Raw genomic sequence first — 23,793 nt, 5'->3', positions numbered from 1 at the left:
AAAGCAGCACCATTTTAACCAGAGATCTTACCATGATTTTTTAAGCTCTTAGCAGGAAATACATAGTGTATTAGTCTTACAGAATAATATACAAATTTAGGTTGTATTCACAATACAGGAAAGAATTCCAAATTAGCAGCATATGAAGTCAACCCTAGAAACCATCTCCATGTCTTCTCTTGAATAGAAATAATTACCATTGCTTGTGTTGTTATAAATATACATTTAAAGTGGTTAAGTAAGCTTTCTTTGAAAAATGTCAGAAATAAAAGCAAATTAACTTTGTTTTTAATTCTTCAGCTTTTCTCATTGATTTCCTACAGATTCTGTCTAACAACTAAACCTTATGTCAAATGAAAATTAAATGAAGATGAACATAATAGAAATGAAAAATGAAAATTTTTCAAAGGAGGAAAATCCATCACTTGTTTGGAGTATCCGGTCATGTTTCTTCAAACCAAATGTTGTGGTTTCTGGGTTTTCTGGAATTTTCCCAAGGGCAGAAAAAGGAAGTAAGAAGGAATTGAAGTGACAACTTATGCTTACTTCTCAACACAATCAAAATAGCACCACTAAAGAGATTGTGTATGTTGGCTTTTACCCAAGACTTCATTTAAAGTCTGATGACTCAGAGGAAACTGAGTCATAACATTATGATATCCCCCTCTACCCAGCCAGGATGCTCTGATTTTGTGAATCCAGTTCCTTCTCTTCTGTCCTAGTTTGCCTTGCATTGCTGTGATCAAGTACCAATCCAAACCAACTTGAGGAAAAGGGATTTATTTGGCTTACAGGTTGTAGTATACCATGAAGGAAGCCAGGGCAAGAACTCAAGGCAGGAACCTGGAGGTAGAAACTGAAGCAGAGGTCATGAAGGGACATGTGGTCCGTCACTTGCCAAGGGGTGGTACCACCTAAAGTGGTCTGGGCCCTTCTGCATCAATCATCAATCAAGAAAATGCCCCAGAGACTTGCCTAAAGGCCAATAGAAGAATTTTCACAACTGAAGCTTCTACTTCCAGGTAACTCTATCTGTGTCAAGTTGACAATAATTACCCAGCATATTCCCCAAATATGACAGATACACTACAGGTTCCCACTTACCATTGTGGCCTAGGGACTTTGGTAAGGGGCCTGTTTTCATTCATTTGGCCAGCATCTGCTCTATATTTGTATGATCATTACACAAACGGATAAAACAAAGGGTACTCAGTACATTTCAACTGTATGCTACCCAAGCTTATATAGTAACACACACTGAAATTATGCTGTGTTATGCTCCTATCAAAGCTTATTTGCCTATTTCTGAACACTGATGTTTAAATACTTCTTCACTTTTAAAAATAACAGATTTAATCTCTCCTTGGTTGTAGCTGCTTGTCCTTGAAACATTTTCTGGATGTTTAGTCAAGCTATAATAAAATCTGCCTAAATGACAAACAACTAATCAAGCAATATAATCACTTAACACATGTCACGTAACTGCTAACTCTTTTGTGAAACAGCTAAATTGGTTCACCATTTGTGTCATGTAGTTAGGGTATCTCAAGGTTGGAAATGTTAAGTAACCTTTCAAAATAACTATCCCCACTCCTGTCCACATCTCAAGTCCTTACTCTAGGGGGTTATGTTCCCCTTTACTTTTCTTTTTTCTTTTTCTCATTTGTTTGTATTATACTAGCCAGATCTTCATCTGTGGAGTGTGTGCGTGTGCGTGTGCGTGTGCGTGTGCGTGTGTGTGTGTGTGTGTGTGTGTGTGTGTGTGTGTGTGTGTACATCAACAGACTTTATATGAGGGGGGCTCTACTATAATGTTACATGGTGGCATGTGAAGGATGGAGAAGAAAAAACTAAGAATCTGTTATGCATGAGGCATTACACTAGATGCTGAGGATGCAGACAAGAAGGACAAATAAACTGCTGTCTTGATAAAGCTTTCAGGAGAGAAAGAGAATCAGATATATGATCACATGCATCAGCAGTTACAATCAGGTAACAGAAAAAAAAGAAGATGTTTTGCAGATAGCCACTGGGAAGACTGATTATTTCAGCTGTGGTAGAATGGGAGGCCTTTCTAAAATCTACAGATTCAATACAATCCCCATTAAAATCCTAACACAATTGTTCACAGACCTGGAAAGAACAACACTCAACTTCATATGGAAAAACAAAAAACTCAGGATAGCTAAAACAATCCTTATATAATAAAGCCACCTCTGGAGGTATTACCATCCCTGACCTCAAGCTCTACTATGGAGCTATAGTAATAAAAACAGCTTGATATTGGCATAAAAACTGACATGTGGACCAATGGAATTGAGTTGAAGACCCTGACATTGACCCATACACTTATGAACACCTGATTTTTTTTTTTTTTACAAAGAAGCCAGATCTGTACAATGGAAAAAAGAAAGCATCTTCAATAAATGGTGCTGGCATAACTGGATGTCAACATGTAGAAGATTGCAAATAGACCAATATCTATCTCCATACACAAAAACTCAAATCCAAGTGGATCAAAGACCTCAATATAAAACCAGTTACACTGAACCTGGTAGAAGAGAAAGTAGGAAGTAGTCTTGAATGCATTGGCACATGAAACTGCTTCCTAAATATAACACCAGTAACACAGACACTGAGAGAAACAATTAATAAATAGGACCTCCTGAAAGCTTCTGTAAGGCAAAGGACACAGTAAATAAGACAAAAGGACAGCCTACAGAATGGGAAAAGATCTTCACCAACCTCACATCTGACAGAGGGTTGATCTCCAAAATATATAAAGAATTCAAGAAAGTACACATCAAAATAACAAACAATCCAATTTTAAAAATGGGCTATAGAGTTAAACAGAGAATTCTCAACAGAAGAATCTCAAATGGCTGAAAGACATTTAAGGAACAGCTCAACATCTTTAGTCATCAGGGAAATGTAAATCAAAATGACTCTGAGATACCATTTTATACCTCTCAGAATGGCTAAGATCAAAAACACTGAAGACTGCTTATGTTGGAGAGGATATGGAGCAAGGGGAACACTCCTACGCTGTTGGTGGGAGTGCAACTTATACATCCACTTTGGAAATCAGTATGGCGGTTCCTCAGAAAATTGGGAATCAATCTTCCTCAAGACCCAGCTATGCCACTTTTTGGCATATACCTAAGGAATGCTCAGTCATACCACAAGGACACATGCTCAACTATGTTCATAGGAGCATTATTTGTAATAGCTAGAACCTGGAAACAACCTAGATGCACCTCAACAGATGAATGGATTAAGAAAATGTGGTGGAATACTACTCAGCAGTGAAAAACAATGACATCATTAAATTTGCAGGCAAATGGATGGAACTAGAAAATATCATCCTGAGTGAGGTAACCCAGACTCAGAAGGACAAACATGGTATGTACTCACACATAAGTGAATACTAGATGTAAAGCAAAGGGCAATCAGACTACAACCCATAGCTCCACAGAAGCTAGCTAACAAGGAGGACCCAAAGAGGGATGCATAGATTACCCTGGGAAGGGGAAATGAATGAGATCTCCATGGGTAAACTGGGGGTGAGGGGTGGGCAATGGAGGGTAGGGCATGGGGGATGAGAACATAAGAGAATGGGATGGTCGAGCTGGAACAGGGATGGAGTGGGAGAGCAATGAAAGAGATACCATAATAGAGGAAGACATCATGGGGATAGAAAAAAAACATGTGCTAGGGAAGTTCCCAGGAATCCCCAAGGATGACCCCAGCTTAGACTAGTAGCAATGGTGGAGAAGGTGCCTGAACTTCTTAACCCAGTAATCAGATCAGTGACTACCCTAACTATCACCATAAAGCCTTCATCCAGTAACTGATGGAAGCAGATGCAGAGGTCAACAGCCAACCACCAGGCTGAATTCCAGGAGTCCAGTCGAAGAGAGAAAAGAGGGACTCTATGAGCAAAGGCATCAAGATCATGATGTGGAAACCTACAGAGACAACCAAACCAAACTAGTGGGAACTCATGAAATGTAGATCAACAGCTGTGGAGCCTGCATGGGACTGGACTAGGCCCTCCAGATAAGCGAGACAGTTGTGTAGCTTTATCTGCTTAAGGGGCCCCCTGGCAGTAGAATTAGGATCCATCCCTGGTGCATGAGCAGGCATTTTGGAACCCACTACCTATGGTGGGACACCTCACACAGCCTTAAGGCAGGGGGAGGGGTTTGGACCTGCCTCTACTAAATGTACCTTCCCATGGGAGGTCTTACCTTCTTGTAGGAGGGAATAGGAGTTGAGCTGGGAGGGGGAGGTTGAAGGGGTGGGAGGAGGGAAGGGGGGATCTTTGGTATGTAAACTGAATAAAAAATTTTTTCTTAAAAAAAAAAATTCCAGCCAGGCGGTGGTGGCTCACGCCTTTAATCCCAGCACTCGGGAGGCAGAGCCAGGCGGATCTCTGTGAGTTCGAGGCCAGTCTGGGCTACCAAGTGAGTTCCAGGAAAGGCGCAAAGCTACACAGAGAAGAAACCCTGTCTCAAAAAAAAAAAAAAATCCACTAAGGCCTGACATTGAAAGAGGAGTAGGATTCCGAGTGGTGAGTGTTTGGGAAAGAGGAGACACAAGTGCAACATCTTGAAGTACAAAAGAAACTAAGCAGATCTAAGAACTGTGTAAAGCCCAGGGTGGGGACAGTGCAAATGAACAAATGCTTTTCAAGGGGATGGACACAGTGAGCATGCCAAGGGAGCTAGAGAAATGGGCTACATGATTGATTTCATTCTTCCTTTGAAGCATGAAGTGTATGGCAATTAGTCCAGAGTGAGACCCAGTGGCTAGCAGCTTGACTTCTGCTCAGTCATGGGCAAGGTCCTCTATAATAGGTTCAACTTCCATTCTCTTCATGAGTCTTACAATGGAAATGTTGGGCTACCAGCTAGTCTAATGACTTGAGTGCATCTTAAGTCTCATAGTTCTATCTTGAGAGAAGCTTCCTCACCCCCTTTTAGCTGATGACTGCTCAGGCACATCCTGGCAGGATGTGATAGAATTATGGGTTTTTTTGTGCGTAGGCTTGATGCCTATAATGTATTTTACCATACTGTTACTATTGCTTTTAAGATACATCCATGACTAAAAATAACTACTGAGTAAAATAGAGAGCAAATCCCATTAATTTTACATTTCACATTTTCTTTCATTAAAAAGTAGCATTATAAATTTATTCACTCACTCAACACATGCTTATTGAGCACTTCCTGTGTCTTCAGCACTGTGGTACTCATTGGAAATGATTTCTGAATCCGATTGACAAGGCAAATCAGTAGTTCTTAAAAGTTAAAGTATTAATAAGAAAAAATGCCACTTTGAGAGTCTTCATAAAATTAAGACTAGAGACATAAAAGTATAATATTTAAAAACCAATTACTAGTCACATGGGATAGCATTTGGATTCTGATTTTGAACATACACTTTTACAAGCAATGTTTTCAACAGAAGAGAGAAATAAAGAATTAAAAAAGGATGATATAGGTTTCGGGCACAAGTACAATCATTATACATCTATCATTTGGAAAATCCAGTCAAATGAGAAATGACAGGATTATTAACAACATCAAAGTTCTTCTAAGCCATACAGGCTGTAACTTTTATGACTTCGTCAGTCAGCTAGTATCTTAACATCAACAAATGCATTGAAGATTTAAGCATTTTCTTTTTCTAAGCGTTAATATGAAAGCTAGTCTAATGTTCTGTTACCCTTAAGTTCAGGTTAGGTGTGCCCTTTCTATCCTCTTGTATGTTTATGTACATTTCCCATCACACGAAATTGTAATTTCCCCTTTCCTAATCTAATCTCTCCATAAACCATGAGCCCTAGAGAATTCTATACCCAAATATAGTATTCTTTTCATGAAATCTCTCAGTATTCAGGAGAATAACAGAAGTATCTGAGCCAGCAGTGAGTGGAGCAAGGTCCCAGTGGCTAGCAGTTACTCATGTGGCCAGAAGGAAATGAGAAGGACACTCCACAGAAAACTGAAGTGTGAGTTCAGTCGGCCTAATGATGAAGAGCATTCTAGTGAAAGGGGGGCAAGATGTTTTAGAAAACACTGCACTGCATCTTTTTGGTGCATGCAGATGGTACAGATGAAGGGAAGTTTGAAGTGCCTGTGGCTTCCCATCAATGGCGCTTGTGCAGGTTGTCAATCACTTCCTCAGCAGATTGTGGAGAAGTACTGGAAATTCATTAGCATGAAGAGTTCATGAATCAGGATCTAGGCATACAGATTTGACATTTTCTACCCATCTCAAGCAGACAGCCCTATGAAATGATACTTTACATGAGACGGATCCTCACAAAAGGAATTGATAAAAATCTTTGCAAATAAACACAGTAACTATTTTATTACTTTAAACTCCAAAAACAGGTCTAAAGCACTACAGAATGTCAGTCACCACATCCCTATTCCACATGAATGTCCATCCAGAAAAGCAAAGCAAAATTCCTAAATAGCAAGGTATGATGTTTTTCTTGGAAAAATAAAAATTAATACCTCCCCATTCTGTTGCAGCCTGACAAAGTTGAATTCTACACAGTTACCTTCTGTTTAAAGAAGAAAAGTGGCGCACACCTTTAATCCCAGCATTCAGGAGGCAGAGGCAGGCGGATCTCTGTGAATTCGAGGCCAACCTGGTCTACAGCTCGAGATCCAGGAAAGGCGCAAAGCTACACAGAGAAACCCTGTCTCGAAAAACCAAAATAAAAAGAAGAAGAAGAAGAAGAAGAAGAAGAAGAAGAAGAAGAAGAAGAAGAAGAAGAAGAAGAAGAAGAAAAGATTTCAACTAGTTGACTAGAAACCAGTTAAATGAAAACTGAGTCCTATTTTCAATCACATTGCTGTGTAAATGTGCAGAACCATGCCTATAGAAAAAATGGCTTCAACAGATGCAATTGGGTGGTCAGTCTTTAAAGAGAGTGACCCATGATGTACATCCAATACTCAATGTATTTTATATGTCAGGTGGGCTCTTTTTCTCTTTGGAGTATTTTCAGAACTCCTCAGATATTTTCCTCTGCCTCTGCAACACTCCAGCATACATGAGCACAAATTCTATTATACTGCTCACTGGAATTTTTCTGTTCATCCAGGATCCCTTTAAAAATGATCATTACTATTATTTGAACTTATTCCCCCCCTCTTGCTTTGTTTAGTAAATAAGCAGTGTTGACTGGGTAGTTCACAGTTCCCCAAGACACAATATACAGAAGCTTGAAAGTCTTAGACTCATCTTCTATTTTCCTGAGTGCAGCTTGTTCATAAACACACTGTATCGCACTCACTCGGAAATGAAAGGTTGCTGTGCATTGGTCATGGAAACGATTTTAAGTTCCTGCCTCAGAATAGGGCTGAAAAAACTGTAGATAAGAGTGAATTATCTCACATGGAGCAGTTTCTGAATAGGTCACATGGTAGCATATGCTGATCAACAAGCTCATTTCCCTGTCGTATCAGACCACAGAGCTACATACAGGTGGAGAAAAATGTCTTCTTTTTGCTTCTGGAACAATTTAGATAATCCCATTGTTAGTGGCCTACTCAATAATCATTTCTTCTGTCACCACAAAGGATACTCTCCAGGCTGAGATTCATAAAAAGGGAATTCTAGTTCCACAGAGACTGAATCTATAATTTAAGATGTATTCTTAATTATCAATCCATTACATTGTTATGCTAGGCTCTGAGAGCCAAAGATTGAAATGCAGTTGGGTAACTGACCACTGTTAACAGTTCCCTGTGTAGAATGTAAAAACATAACTTTGCTGGATTGTCAGATCTATTCCTCTCTCTCTTTTTTAATATTTACATAATCTTATTTACATATGCTTTCAATTCATACTTAGTAACTTTCATATTCATAGGATACAATGTGCCATTTAATTTGAAGTCTTTTGTGGTGTTTGGCTTTATAGTTATTCAATCAAAATGAATAATCAGAATTTCCTTCTATCAAGTATACTTATACATAATTTTCATTCATGCATGCTTAAGTCAGTAAATTAGATGAAGAACTACCAACAAGAAGCCGACAAGTTACTTAGCTGAAGTCCTGTGACTATTCCCTGCCAGAATTACCAGGGGACTGGGTGTTCATATCCTGAGCACTGTCTGGTACCAGGCATTCTCCATTGTGCTTTGTACATCAACCATTTGAGCTTCATAATCCTATCAATCAACTACTCTTGTTTTTGTCCCCACTTTCCAGGTAAGGAAACTGAGGCTTGCAAAGAAGGGAACAAACAGGGATTTGAACTTGAGCACTGTTTTAAGGACAAAGGGCACACTTTCCACCTGTGCGCCAATCACCGGGCTCCTAACCACAGTGTTAGGCTGCCTCTGGCGTTAAGGAATATGATCGCTGATGGGAATCAAAGAAAGTAAATGGAACACTTGGGCAGAAAGAAATTAAGAAGGCAGGTCTTATAACATACTTTGTACTCAGTCAATTTCTTTTCCTGTTATGAGTATTTCATCAATTCTGCATACTTTTCTGAATCCTGATTCCCCTCTGGGCTTTTCCTTAAATACCAGTCCCACCCAGCTTCAATTTCCTCCCTCTAGCTAAAGGAGGACAGGAGACTTTGCTGCCGGTAAGTGCTCTTCTCATTCCCCTGGGGCTGGAATCATTGGGCAGGTGCGAAGAGAAGAGCATCTTTCTGTGACACTTCCACTTTGTATGTAAAAGGAGCACTCAGTGGACATTAGAAAGAGTCCTAACTAGTCATTACAGCATTATTCACACCATTGCTGGCCGCCAGCATTTCTTTTAAGAGCTATTCTAACAATATTCCCAGTCAGTGGCATTTATGGCCATGGTAGAACATTCAGTCAGCATTTTTCCATTTTTTTTTTTTTAATAGATCGACAGTGTACCTACCTGAGTGTTAGTACCAGGAATTACTGAACGGGAGAGACACAATTTCTATTTTCACAAATTTGGGGTATAGAGAGACAGGCAGATAAGCAAGAATAACATATTAGGATTGGTGTTGTGGTAGAAGAAACTAGGGGCCTGGGAGGCAGTATAAGGCATACAATCAGGAAAGGCATCTAAAAATGTGATTTCCAGTTAGGACAGGTGGAGGCAAAGTTCCAAGCAGGGGGAACATCATGTGTAAGAATGAAGAAGCAGATATTAAAAAAAAAAAATCCAGGAACTTAATGAAATGTATTCCAGTGATCTTGAAATGCACAGGTGAGATGGAACAGTCGAGGCTAGAGAGAGAAGCATGGGTCATTTCAAAAGTACAGGGTCCTAGTGTATAGTAAAGGCTCACCTCAAGAGCACTTCATGTTGAAGAAGTGGAAAAGTGGCGTGGTCAGACTAACATTTTCAAAACCTCACCAAGTCTGCAGCACAGATACTAGATCCAAAGGGGAGTTATCAGGTGGGGAGGACAATTCAAGTGTCCAGCAGTTGTCTAGAAGGGCAACACTGATGACTCAGACAGGAAGGAGTAGCATCTATGACTATGGAAAGACATGAAAGGGTTTTTGAAAGAAGAAGAAGAGAGGAAGAGGATGCACAAAAAATTAGAGAGGCTCACTGGGGAGAATGAAGACTTGGGATGCATTCTGGGGTTATTTTTCCTGAAGAATTGGGTGACTGAAGATGCCATTTCCTGAAATGGGGAAACACACAAGAAGAAACTACTTGGAAACAGATGGTGAATTCAGTGGAGCGTCACCACGGCTGAAAGAATCCATGGATTCTCAAATAGAAAATTAGAGTGGGTAGAAGGTGACTTCTCCCACCCAGATGATTCCTACTCACAGTCAGCAAGACTCAGTCCATATCCCAGGAAGCTCACTGTACTCCTAAAGGCAGCCTGATCCAATGATGACAAGTGTGAAATAATGGATGTCTCCTGAACGACTGGAAGGAAAAGTATGGTGCCCCTTGTAATGTTTACTTTGTCGAAACAATGGACTTGGAAAATGAATGGAGAGAATAGTCCCCATTGCTGTCTATTCATATAATAAATACAAAAGCTAACAATAAAAGGATGTTTTTACTTTGCCTTCCTAACATGTAGCTTCCAGTCTGCCTATACAAATTAAAATTCACTTGCCATAAACAATGAAGGAGACTGGCCAGAAATACTGTAACTCAACCGACCAGTTCGAATGCCTACATCTAACAAGTTAACAGTGCCTAACCAATTGGTTGCACAGAAGTTGCATGCAGTGTTATTAAATTATGAAAGAGTATAAGAAAACTACATCAACTAAATGTGCCTCATATGGACACCGATACACACAAACCAGCTAAGATAGTGTGAGAAAAATTTGAACACTGGATAGATATTTGATAGTGAAGAATTGATTTTCTGTGCAGTAACTGTATTGTACATTTTTTAAAGTTTCATTTATACCAATAATGGCTATAGCACCTGTGGACGAATTGCAAGGCCAATATCAGGGGTTTACCCCAAAGTTATGCAGAACAGGCCAAAGGTAAGGCAAATTAGAGCATAGATGAAGGACGACTACCTCATGCTAACAGTCACAACCATCAAGAGATCAAAGTGTCTCACAGACTGCCTCTGCATTTGTGTACACTTGAAGTATTTCTACAGTAAAAATTTAACAAACTACCCAAGAACTATGAGATTTTAAAAAAGCTAGAGCAAAAACCACAGAAGAAAAGCAGCTGTGAGTAATGAAGCAGAGCTTGTCTATCAGTTTTGAGGGAATGGCCTTCAGAAATGTGGACTCGAAGTGCCTCAGGCGTTTCTCTCCATGTTTTATGTTTGGATGTATTTGGAGGTGTTCTGTGTTGGGAGTGTTTGGGTATGCTCACAGCTCTCTTTATTTCTAACTTACTTGATAGGACCTAAGCCTCACTAGGCTATGGGTAATACTTGCTCCTCTCTTCCCAATTGTATGTGTATTTTTAACTTTTCAGGACATTTGAAAGCAATGTTAGAGACTCTTCCTCTTCCCTTTCTTCTCACACACTGACATTTTTCTTGCTGCCGAATAATCACCTCCTACAAGGGATTGAAGTAAGGCAACAACAGATCTTATTTGGAATAGAAGTGAAAACAGTATACAAATGGATTACTAGCATGCTTATTTAACTATTATATAATGTTGAGCCCATTTCTCAACACACAACATCTTAAAGTAATAAGGAGAAAATGATGTCCTCCCCTCTGTACTTTGCCCTCCAATATCTGCCTGGCGTTGGACCTGTGCTGACTTCATCAGATTGCCTTTGACTTAAATAAACTGTGATTTGTTTTTAAGTAAAAAGTAAGTAAACTGGAGTCTCAAGAACATTACTTTCAGGGTAAAAGGCTGCCTGATACACAACTCTGGAAAGTTCTCCCATGTTCAGATACTTCTGGGAGAAGTAATGTCCTACCTTGAGAGCATTCTATATATAACAACAGTACAGAAGTTTTCCTGGCAACAAACCCTAGATTTAGCATGGGGAGATGGAACTTGACACCTGGAGGAGCTTCAACAAGGAGACAAGAAAACACCTAAAGTTACAAGGTCAGAGAAAAAGTCACAGGAAGAAGAGATATAGATAACAAGCATCCTTTACTCCATGATTTGGGCTACACTCTGTTCATCTGAATATGCCAATGCTGTGTCTCTATGAGGTATAAAAACTGAAGTTATCACCAGTGTCTGCCACATAAACAAGATAAAAGGCACTACCATCATTGGGGGTAGATGCATTTCGGCTTCCTCTTGTTTTCCTATGCAAGCATATCCTTTATTTGAAGTTGTGTGGTCAATATTGCAGAAATTATTCACAGTCGATACAATCACTTCTTCTCAGTTCGTGGTCTGAAAATTGAATTCTAAGTAGGAAATAGTTGCATGATCTACTTTTTGACAGTCTTTCCTTAATCAACAGCATATATATACATATATATATACACATATATATATATATGTATGTATGCAAGAAATTTGAGACTTTTGTTGGTGTGACCCTTTAAATTTAAGGAAATAAAGTGAAAAGAATAAAGGTTAAAGCATACGCACGTGCAGTCATTTGTGGAAAAGGTGGTGAATGGGTAGCCATTTGTACAATTAATAGAGCTCAGAGTATATACATACTTAAAATATTGTCTTATGAACTAAACTCTCTACTTGTGGTCATGTTGTTTTATGTGAATGTTTTTAAAACCCCTGTGCTTTCAGACATTCACCTGAAGTTACTCTTGAGGCTCAGAAAACATGTGTGACAGTCTTTGGAAAAGCCTTAGAAACCCAGTGTCCGTCCCTTTCTGTGCACTTGTGATTTGATTACAGTTGGGCCTCTGGTTTCCAAATGACTGAATTGACACTTTATTTAAAGGTGAGCCAGGGAGCACTGTGGGCTCTTTATGGTACTGCCTTTTATGAATTGCTTGAAGAACAAGGAGGTGGGACTTAGCTGATGGGGTGAAAAGGCACCTTTTCATTGTTTTAAATAAAGGCCAAAAAAAAAAAAAAAGTCTAAAACAGTTTGTGAGTTGATTCTAGCACAGACACTTCTTTTTTATGTCCCTGTCCTACTCATTCTCTAGTGACTGAGCAAGACAGCTTACATTTCTTCTGTCTCTCCTAAACATTTGCAGATACCAGGTGAGTTTCTATGTTAACAAAACACTCGGGATTAACTGATGCTGACCATCAGTTCTAGGCCCACATGAAAGGTTAAAGGCGGCAATGATGCTATCCATCTAATCTGTTGACAGATGGAATGTTAATCTTGCAAGACTTGGGTAAAAGATAGACAAACAGGGAAATGGTGGGGGGACAGTCTTCACTCCCCATGGCTGCTAACCACCCAAAGCAATGCATTAGTTCCTTATGTTCAGTGGTTAATGTGATGGGGATCCAGGCAATGTGCTTTTACATAATTCCTGAGTTATTAAAATTTTGATTGCTTAGAGTTCATTCCTTGCATCCAAGGGGTGTGTGTGTGGTGTGAATTTACTACCACTAAGTTCAGGAAGAAAATTAGTTCCTCAGAGAAAAGCATCTTTGCATGTAGTCAACTCCCTGATCTAGAGCACTTCCCATGGTTTCGGCCCATTAAGCGGAGCACAACAGCTTGATGAATTAATGCTTATATAGGCACAGTTGGCAGCTTCTAATTAAATAATTATGGCTAAGCAGCTGCACGGAAGCTGTTATGCACCCTAGAAAGCCAGCTGTCAGTTTTATTGGTCCTAAGACAGAGAAGAGTTAATACCTAGCTCTGGATTTTGGGTACAAGAGGGAAGTCTATGGTTTGCAAAATGTATACTATTAGTATGAAGCTCCTGTGCATTTGTGCCTCTATCCATAGAGATACGGAGAGCCAACTACTGCTCCACAGCTCAACAAAAGAAGCAGCAATTATATGATCAGGAGATTGGAACATTTCCAGAGCATTCTAAAGAGGACATAGTGTCAAACAGATAAGCCCTTGATGAACATGGAAACTCCACTGACCGAGACGGCAAAAGCATCATTTAGGTGGGTAAATGATTGAAAGTCAAGTGTACAAACCTCCATTTGACCTATCTTTAAAGCACATTTTCCCCAAAAGTTTGAAGAAGGCATATGTTCTACAGGATGACAGACAATGTCAGCTCCTTACAGAAGGTTTAAAAATCAAGAATCTTATCTCTGTATCCACAGGAACTTTGCCAGACAGAAGAGAGTGATATTTGTTGGTTAAGCTCTGGCCTAAATGAAGATACTGATTGCCAAGACCACAATTGGGGCCACTGGACCAAATAATGTTTGCTATTCCATACATGTCAGTAAGTTCTTGGGACTGATTTAATTTTTTTCTTCATGGGCCACTTTGTCCATGCAGTCTATGCATCCTCACTTCTAAGTAGATATGTGACGACCCACTTTGGAAAACTCCACATCCCATTGGCTTCTCCACCTGCACCAACTCCAAATGAAGAAAGACAACTATAGGCAAAGCCTGGTCCAAGAAACTCAGTCTTCCCTTTATATTTAAACAAATGTAGACATCTTAATCCTGATTTCTGAAGGTGCTTCCAAAACAGCAGAAGGAAATGAAATGTTAACACTGAGAACACAATCTCTGTGGAATGAACTCAACATCCAAGCCCAAACCCTGCAAGCATCACATTGTATAGACCCATTTACTGTTCATCCTCCAAAGACCAATGGCTTGTATTCACAACGCCCTTCCATAAAACAAAGCTATCCACACCTTAAGTCTCCATTTAAGCACAAAAACAGATTTAGAGAGCCCTACTTGAAAGGCACTGGCAATCACAGCCCCTCATATGTACATAGTGATTTTATTTTATGTCAGGAATTCTATTAACTCAGTATCTGAGGTGTTTGCATGTGATTGGCAAGCCTCGGAGATCTAGTTCATTTTAGGTGGATCTTAAACAAAGTTCAGCTTAACTAAACCTGCAATGCAACTCCAGTCTTAGTAGAAAGTGTTAAAGAACCAAACAACAGACTTGCAAAGCCCATGAAAGTGAATTTCAGACCTGGGGGAAGTGGGGGGCTTTTCAGCAGTCTGCACTGCCATCTAGCCAAGACCACGTCACTCTGTACAACATCCATTTGTGTTCCGAAAGCCACTAATGAAAGCAAGCCTGCAGCAATCAGCTTAACAGACCCCAAGAGTTTCGCTGAAAGGATTGGCAGTGGTACTTCATCCACACTGACTCTGCAAAACTCCACACCCTGAGAACCCACAGCCAAGCTGTAATCAGCAACCTTACCTTCACAAATCACTATGGAGAAAAAAAGTCGCGCACGCTTATTTACGAACTCTTCCAGCATCCTTGGTCCCTTCTAATTTTTGAAGTCTAACGACCCTGTGACCTCACCGGAAAAAAAAAAAACAAGAAAGATTTCTCTGGGACCCGGTAAGGCACAAGAACTGAAGTGCAGCCACCTCTAGGGCTCTATTTAGCACAGCTGCACTCCCAAACCAGTATCCTTAGACCCTAGCAAAACACGAGACCACATACATCTGTGAAGAAAAGTCGAACACAGAAAAAACGGAAGCCTTCCTACTTACGATAGAAGACGTATTCGGTATAGCTCGACCAGATCTTGTCCTCTGTATACTGGTTGACAAAAGATGCTGTCACCGAGGAGTTACAGGCCACCATGTGGAATCCACACTCTGACAACATATCAAAAGCTCTTTCCAGATGTTTGAACTTGAGATAAAATCTGGAGGTGTATCTTTCTGGGGCTCGGTCTGGGTCTCTGCTTTCATTCAAAGTTTCTCCAAAGACTTCCTTTGCCAAGGAGATCCTTCCGCAAACCAAAATCCGGGGAACTCTCCGAAACTTGGCATCTGCTTGTCCCTCTCTGCCCAAGGTACAGGATCCCCTGTAGCCCACAGTAATAAAACCCCACTTGCGGTCATGAGGGAGCAGTGAAGGAGGGCAGATTCTTGTGTCGCTTCCTTGGGAGGCATCCTCAAAATCACTGTGACAGAATTCATCCGGGCTTTGCTTGACTTCCTCAGGGGCCAGGAGCTTGACGAGGTCAGGGAGCTGGAAATACTCAGCCTCTCTTTTCAGCCTTCCCCTTTCTGGAAAGTGATCAGGCAGGACCACCTGCCTGTCCCTGAGATAGTCGAGAATATAACGGAACAGGAAGCCATCTCTGTCAATGAAAAACCTTCCCTTGGAGTCCTTGGCTAGATCGTTAGCGTTGTCTCTCTTTGGGGAAAACATTTTCCACAAGAGGGAATGGGGGATGCTTATTAATGTGGAATGGCGGGTGAAGTAAACCTGGCCCCCAACATTCAGCTCTATGACTTCGGGGAAGGAGTTGGGAACTGCAGCCCCTTGATCCCGAGGATAATAACGACTACAGTTCCCACTCAGAGCCATTGTCTCTTTCTTGTGCAGCTTCCTGGACTGAAAGGTACAATCCGACGACAGAGTCACAGCCCCAGGCTTTGCATCCAGTTGTAAGGGAGGGAAAGAAAAGGTGCTAACTTGTTCAAAAATGACCTCCTCTTACCCCGGTTTTGCTCTTTATTCCCCCAACAGAGCAAATTTTAGGAGAGTCCACAGGTGAAGCAATGTTGGACAGGAAGTTTAAAGCTGTCTGATAGTGAGCTACTACTTCACAGGATGTAATAATCAGCTTGTCTACATTCGATCTTCCATTAGGCCGGGTAGGCAAGAAGGCCGAGTGCCCAGTTACTCAGAGGTCTGTCTGAGGGAAAAGAGAGAAATTATTTCCTCAGACCCAGAATGAGTCAGAAAGAGAGAGACCTCCAGGGAGAGGAGGGGGGTGGGGAGGGGGGAAGAGGGAGGGAAAATGACAGGGAGGAGATTATTTTTACATAAGCAGCCTGTAACTATTGACTTTAATCACTCCTTAACTGAGTTAGTGCTTCCCTCAGACTGCGCTGTCTTTAAGTTAATCCTCATGACACTAGCAACTGCTGTTCAAATCAATCCTGTTTGTAAATCTGATGTAAACGGCATATGCAATTTTCAACTTCCAAAGAGACCCTTTTTTTTTTTTTTTTTTTTTTTTTTTTTTTTTTTCAGTAGGACAGAGAAAGCCGTGAGTCTCTTGCGCTTACCTTAGCGAGTGCTGGAGACTTAGTTCTTGCGAAGAAATAACCTTTTCCAGAGCAATCGGAAACCACAGCCACACTGGGTCTTGTCAAATCCCACACAGGTAAAGGACAGAGGTATCAGTGAAAAGTGCCAGAGAGATGTGCTCTCGGAAAATAAACGATCCCGCACTTACGCGCTCGGAAAAGTACGTTTGTATATATGTATGTGTGTGTGTGTACGTATTCACTCCCAAATCTCTAGTTAAAATGGATCAAAAAAAAAAAAAAAAAAAAGTTGAACCGTGAGAAGAAGGCTGAGTCGAAGAAGTGAAGCAAAGGAAAAAAAAAATATTCAACCAAACCTTCGGCAAGAAGAGAAAAAAAAAAATATCAAAATCAAAACCTTTAGAGCAGATCCTTTACACCTGGGAGAGTTGCAAGAGGTAACTGGACTTTGAGGCGTTCAGAGAGCCCAGAGGCGGAGAGACAGACAGATGCGCCCAGCCAGGGTCTCAGCAGCCACCCCACCTGCCGGCAAGGGCAAAGGGACGCCCATATCCCCGCCAGGTAGGAGCGGGAAGAAGCCCGGGCGGCAGGGAGATGCCTGCGGGGCTCGAGCTCCGGAGCTAGGAGGTCCCACGGTGCCAGGAGCAGTTCGGATGCTGTTGTGTGAGCAGTGCAGGCAAGAAACCATCCAGGGAAATGACTATTACATCATCTTAAAGGAATAGGGCTTGGAGAGAGCGGAGGCAGCTCGGAGTCACGTCCTCGGCGGTGACAGGTTGCCAGCGCTGACGGGGACGTGGCGCCCGCGGTGGGCACTGGACGGGAGGCGCTGGTTGCTGGCGCAGGGCGGGGACGCTGCACTGCACCGACCCCAGTCCCGCCGGTGATCTTGAGTTTGCACAAGCCACCTCTGGGCTCTTTCTTCCTTGTTTTCAACCCCACCTCCAACCCCCTGTTCCCCACACATAAACCAATTACCCTTCACACTGGCAGTGATTTTAATTTGAAAAACCTCCGGATGAGCTCTTCAAATGCATGACTCTGCAGAAGGGCGCATTTCTTCCTCTAAACCATTTCCCCTTTAATCCTAGGAATGTTCAAGTTACAAGTCTTTCGGATTCTTTTTAAGCCTTTGATTACAGTCATATTCATTCAGATGCTCTTCCCCCTTCATTCTTTCGGCACACACACACACACACACACACACACACACACACACACAAACACACAATTGAGGATGCTCTCTCCACATGATTACTCAAATGTGCACAAAAAGCTAGGAGTTTTAGCAGTAAGTCACTATCTTGACTTACCTGTAAGAAACTGCTACCTGCAACCTGTTCTGAGGCTTCCTCCTTACTGAGACTCTCTTTGGATGTTCCTGCCCATCCCAACCCATCCCAAGAGTACTCCAGTGGAAGACACGCCTGCTAAGAGACGTTTTACCCCTGTCCCAGAGGGCTCCGTTAAGTGCATCATTAGAGTTTCAAGAAGGCATTTCCAGGGCAACCTAATACACTAACGAAGTGCTTCCAGTTGAGCCTGCCAGTCAATAATGGCCTAGCCAACTGCTTACAGTAAGTCCACCATTTCCCCTTAAAATGCCAAAGTCCTGGGCTCACAGCCCTGGTAAGAATACACTTTTTCATCAATGAATAATACAGGTGAGGCACACACCATCCCAAACAACTGATATTTTAAAAGCTGAAAATCAAAAATGAAGTTGAACACATTTGAAGAAATGTGTGTGCTCACTGCCAACTTTTGCATCATGAATTAGCTTGAAGATCTTTCAACAGCCGACTAAATTTGTGTGTGTGTGTGTAACAATTCTTTCTTTCAATAACCATTGGGTTACTGAATATATTCAGAGTATTAGCTCACTTCCAACCCCTGATTATATTTGACTTTGCTGCTTTAACTAATGCATTAACCTGCTCTCTCCGGCCTCCATTGCCTGATTTGAAAGCTGGAGCAATTAAGGAAAGGTTTATTATGTGATGCGCTTATATCGCCATCTAGTGTCCAAAACTATCAGTACAGTTGAGTATTGGGAAATTTAGCTAAAACTATTTAGCTAAAACTATTACCTATTTTTAAGTTTTTACAGTGAACTGAATTTACTTTGTATTCATTATTCACCATGATGACAAAATAAACATTCCATTTCCACCAACTCAGGGAAAAGAGTGGATCTGAGTCTATGCTGACTTAAGTACAAGCTGGGGTGAATAAGAAAACAAGTGAATGTTGAGCTTCTCTTGCTACTGTTGATGCTGAGACAGGGTCTTATGTAGCCCAGGCTAACTTCAGACTTACTATGTATCCAAGATTAACTTTGACTCCCTGACTGTCCTTCCTCTTCTTCCAGGAGCTGAGATTACAGGCACCACCACACCTAACCAGTGTGTGTGTGTGTGTGTGTGTGTGTGTGTGTGTGTGTGTGTGTGTGTGTGTGTGTGTTCTCATACACGTGCGTGGTGTGGAATGGGCCCTCACATGTGGACAGTAAAACCTCTACCCCTGAGATTCATCCTCATTTTGAGCCTCCCTGCTTTAATTTTTAGACATGTATAATAGTACATTATGACCATTGTTTCAGAGCTCGAGTTCTTCATTATGTATTCTAGATCAAGGATAGGGAGGACAGCTGATAAGAAAACAAGAATTTCAAGATTATTATACATTCTAATGACAAGTCATTTTAAAGAATTGCTAATATTAACTTAAATCACAAAGCTAAAAGATCCTACAATTTCAAAGAAAATGTTCTCAATTCAAAACTGAGGGTAATTAAGTATATCTTTAATCCCAGCATTTGGGAGGCAGAGGTAGGTGGATCTCTGTGAATTTAAGGCCAGCCTGTTCTATATAACAAGTTCCAGGATAGCCAGAGCTACATAGTGAGACATTGTCTCAAAAACCCAAACAGAGAGGGAGAAGGATCTGTTCATTGGTCTTCATTACAGAGGTTAGGTTATTTTCAGACCAATCATTCATTTGAAAGTGATAATTACTATTAATTATAGCTACTGATGGCTTTACAGCTGTTTCTATTTATGACATTGCACTTTGCCCGTCTCTACCTTCCCCACCACACTCTTAACCTTTCCTCTTCCTCCCTTTTCCATATCTGCTCATCCCTTCCTAACAGTCCTCACACTTTCAGGTCATCTTCTTAAATTTTTTTAAATTTTTTTTATTTTAGGTTCCACCTATGATAGATATATTTATTTCTAAATCTGGCTTATTTTACTTAACATGATGACCTCTAGTTTCATACATTTTCTAGCAAATAACAAGTTGTTCATTTTTATGGCTACATAAAACTCCAGTGTGACCTGTGTGTGTGTGTGTGTGTGTGTGTGTGTGTGTGTGTGTGTGTGTGTGAATCTTTTCTTTATCCATTCATTTGTTGATAGACACCAAGGCTGATTCCATATCCTGGCTACTATGAATAATAGCATGACAATGAAAAATGGATGTGTAGGTATCTCTATTGAGTGTGGATAAGATTCCATCTGGTAGACCCAGGGGTGGTACAGCTGCATCAAATGGTAGTTCTATTTTTAGTTTCATGGGGAACCTCCGTGTTTTCTGTAATGTCTAAATTGGTGCCCATTCCCAGTACATAACTGTTCTTTTCCTCTGCATCCTTGCCAACAGTTATCCTTTGTCTGTTGGTAACAGTCATCTGACTGGAGTGAGAAGGACTACTGGTATAATTTTGATTTTGGTATATTTGTTGGCCAGATGTACTTCTCTTGAGAAGTGTCTGTTCAGACAGTTTGCTCATTTGTTGATTGGATTACTTGTTCCTTTGTTGTTATGGGCTTTGAGTTCTTCATATATTCTTCATATTAGTCATCTGCCACATAAATGGCTAGTAGAGATTTCTCTCCCAACCTCTAAGCAGGAACAGGGAGTTCCTAACTGATGCTGGAGAATGAACTGGTGGCACCTAGCAAGTTAACACACACAAAAAAAATGAGAAATGGGAAGCCTTGATTGTATGTTATAACACTCCCTAGTTTTTACTGCAACAGTCCATTTTGAAATAAAATTATACTTACACCCTCAGAGACATATTCTGAGGACTGAAAAGTAAATATTCACCAGTCTACATGATTTTAGGACCTACAATTTGCCCATACCATCTGAAACACAGTGTCCATTTTTAACACCATGAACATTCTGTAGTTATACTATTTCATTATAGTTCTGTGCTGAATGTATTCTCTTACTATAGCAAATAGCTGGTAATTGGAAGCTGCTTTGCTAGCTCTCTTTGGTAATATCTACATTCTAATCTACTTTGAGCCTCAGAAATCTGGGCCTCTGTTGCATCTGCAATGGCCAGGAGTTAGATTTGAAACTGTCCTGAAGGATATTTATGTTGACCCCAGTTACATAGTCTCCCTATTCCCTCTGTCTTGGGGACAACAAAAAGAGGTGAAATGGAAGAGACAAAAGGCTTGAAGAAAGCACAGAATGTGGGCAGACTTAAGTAGTGGTAATGTAAGTGAGTATCTCCCAGAGGCTGGAGTAAGGCTGGCTGTTTGGTGCCTCAACAAAAGGCAAGAAGCCAAGTCTAGGCTGGCAGCGTATTCTGTCCTTCGTGTCAGCAGATCACACTGCTGGTGTTATGATTCCCTTCTGGCAGCTCTCCACTGAAACATTGTGGGATGGGACATGCAGCCCAAAGGGCAAACAACAGATAGCAACGTATTTCTATTAAGGGAAGCACGTAGCAGACTGTTTCATCCTGTTCTTTGTAATATTCAAGCATGTAGCACATCAAAACACTGATTATGTAAATTGAAGAACTATATCTTAGTCTGTATCCCATTCCCTACATTTCTACAACCCCCATAGATGAACTGTTGAAGGTATAGTCAAGAAAAAAGCAGTTTTAAGTTGGGATAATGTAATCACACTCCACACATAACATACTTAAGTTTCCTCTTCCATCCAGCAGAGATGGCTTTTACACTGTCTTTGCTCTCAGGAAGAAAATTGACCTCATAAACCCACTCCTGCTAAGGTGCTGTACACTCGTCATATTATGCACCCCAAGCACTCTGGCATTATCACCGCCATTGTAATGGCTGCTCTTTATGGAGGCTTCACCATGATCATTATGGAGGTTGACCATGATCATTAGTCCTCCTCATGTCCTGATAAACTGGAATCATGACTTAGAGCAGCAGACTTGGTCTCCCAGATAGAGTAAAATGGCAATAAGAACACCTGCCTCATAGGTGTATTGTGCAGATTAAATGTTACAAGGCGCGTGGGTCCTCGGGCACATTCTGCAGCTCTCAGTGAACGCTAAGTAACTGCAATCAGTATTCATAACGGTGGCGAAAGTAACTGTGTTCACTGTCAGACTCTAGCAGAGGCAGAAAGAAATTACAAACGTGGTTCAAGACTGAAATACAATTCTACTTTCAAAATCTCTGCTCTCACCAGCATAAAATGCCAGGTAATGACTAAAGTTCATTTGAGCAATTTTCCATTTTATGGGAAAATTTTGGTTTGTGTGAAAGAGACAGGGAAATAGAATGGGGAACTGAAAATAATCCATATCCCAGTGGCTAAAACAGAAAACAGCACTATCTTTCACCAGGACAGGTCACATTCCACACGTACTTTTCAAGCATTGACGTTGCATCCAGCACAGCACCGGGTAGTTGAGACACAAAGCTGAATGTGGACAGAAGTTCACAAGCCCAAAGAAAGGTTGTACCAATAGAAACTTGATTGAACATCTCAGAATCCTGAGGCCTGCCTTTTATTTCCTTGAACATGCCTAATGCTATATGCAACCTTTGGTCCTATGGTCCATGTAGGATGGGAATGAAGCATTTGATGTGGAAATGCCCTCTGCTTCCTTCAATATTGTCTCTCCCCTCAAAGAGATCTGATGAGTGATGGCCAAGTGAATTTAAAACACAGACGCCAAGTCTTCAAGTGATTGCTGTGTTAGAAGCAAAGCATGATAGTAACAAACAGAGGCACTTACTGTTAACGCGAAGCCTCCCATTAAAGAGTTTACATGAGCCTTGAACAGTCAAGTTGGATCAGGGAGCCCTTGGAGGTCATCCAGTCCTGCCTCAGATCTAGCTAACAGTTTGAAGTAACAGTGACAGTTCATCTGAGGCAATTCTTCCTGAAAACATTCTTGAAGTCTGCTCTCAGAATACAAACAAAAATAGAAACAGTTTGTATCACCATGGTGCTTTTGACTAGAACTCTCCAGAATAAAGCTCTTCCAGGACAGCAATCACTGAGACACTGTTGTCAATAAAGCACTGTTGTTAAGGTGGAAAGCCGTGTTGCCAGCTGTAGTACAGAATGGGGGAGAGGGGTAGAGAAATTACACATTTCTGTAACAGAAGATGGAGCCCTATTTTAAGTTTCTGTTCAAAATAAAGAAGCTTTTCTGGAACAAATGATGAACGTTAGGAGTGCACATTTTGACAATGGAGTTGAATAAATCCAACTTCCATAAACATATTTTAATACTAATCTTAGCATGGCCTAATCAACAATGACACTGGCACTGGCTCCTGCTCCTCTTCCTCCTCCTTCTCTTCCTCTTCCTCCTCCTCCACCACCTCTTCCTCCTCCCCCTCTTCTACCACCTCCTTCTCCACCTTCCCCTCCACCCCCTTCTCCTCCTCTGCCTCCTCCACAGTTTTGGGGAGCAAACATAGGATCTATGCATGTTAGATAAGTATTCTGCAGCTGAGCCAAAACCCCAGCTCCCAATTTTTTTTCTTTTCTTACTTTTGGTCTCACTATGTAGATCTGACTGGCTTTGAACTTAGAATCCTCTTGCTTAAGCCTGTGAGTGACTCAGATTAAACAAACACTCCACAACACCCAGCTCATGGATTTCAAATGGATTGGATACTGGGGAAAAGAAAAAATATAGGTGCCTGGCTATCAAACAACTATTTCTAGTAGTTGAAACATTTGAATGAGGGAAAAGGAGTTTGCACTGATTAGTTTTATATCAACATGACACAAGCTAGTATTATCAGAGAGGAGGGAGCCTCAATTGAGAAAATGCCTCCATAAGATCTGGCAGTAAGACATTTTCTTACTTAATGATCATTGGGAAAGAGCCCAGGCCATGGTGGGTGGCTACCATCCCTGGGCTGGTGGTCCTGGGTTCTATAAGAAAGCAGGCTGAGCAAGCCAGTAAGCAGAACC

At 41.1% G+C, this 23,793-nt stretch overlaps 1 protein-coding gene across 3 annotated transcripts in view; it reads right to left on the bottom strand.

The window, feature by feature from the left end:
- Positions 1-17,477, bottom strand: part of Kctd16 (potassium channel tetramerization domain containing 16) — a 278,271-nt gene extending 260,794 nt beyond the window's left edge. For 2 of the 3 annotated variants that reach the window (XR_003733218.1, XM_028858256.1), the window contains exons 1-2: positions 16,591-17,477; positions 15,055-16,214 (exon numbers count right to left, since the gene is read on the bottom strand). Coding sequence is in view for 2 of the 3 variants with exons in the window: in XM_028858256.1 (XP_028714089.1) it covers positions 15,055-15,883 (829 nt within the window). In the remaining variant the exon portion in view is untranslated. The remainder of the gene's footprint in view (positions 1-15,054; positions 16,215-16,590) is intronic. The other variant, XM_028858257.1, reaches the window with a different exon arrangement.
- Between the last annotated feature and the right edge of the window lie 6,316 nt (positions 17,478-23,793).

The sequence above is a fragment of the Peromyscus leucopus genome, chromosome 19, assembly GCF_004664715.2.
Source record: "Peromyscus leucopus breed LL Stock chromosome 19, UCI_PerLeu_2.1, whole genome shotgun sequence".
NCBI lineage: Eukaryota > Metazoa > Chordata > Mammalia > Rodentia > Cricetidae > Peromyscus > Peromyscus leucopus.
The sequence above is the reverse complement of the archived record's forward strand: the minus strand, read 5'-3'. Positions and strand labels throughout refer to the sequence as shown.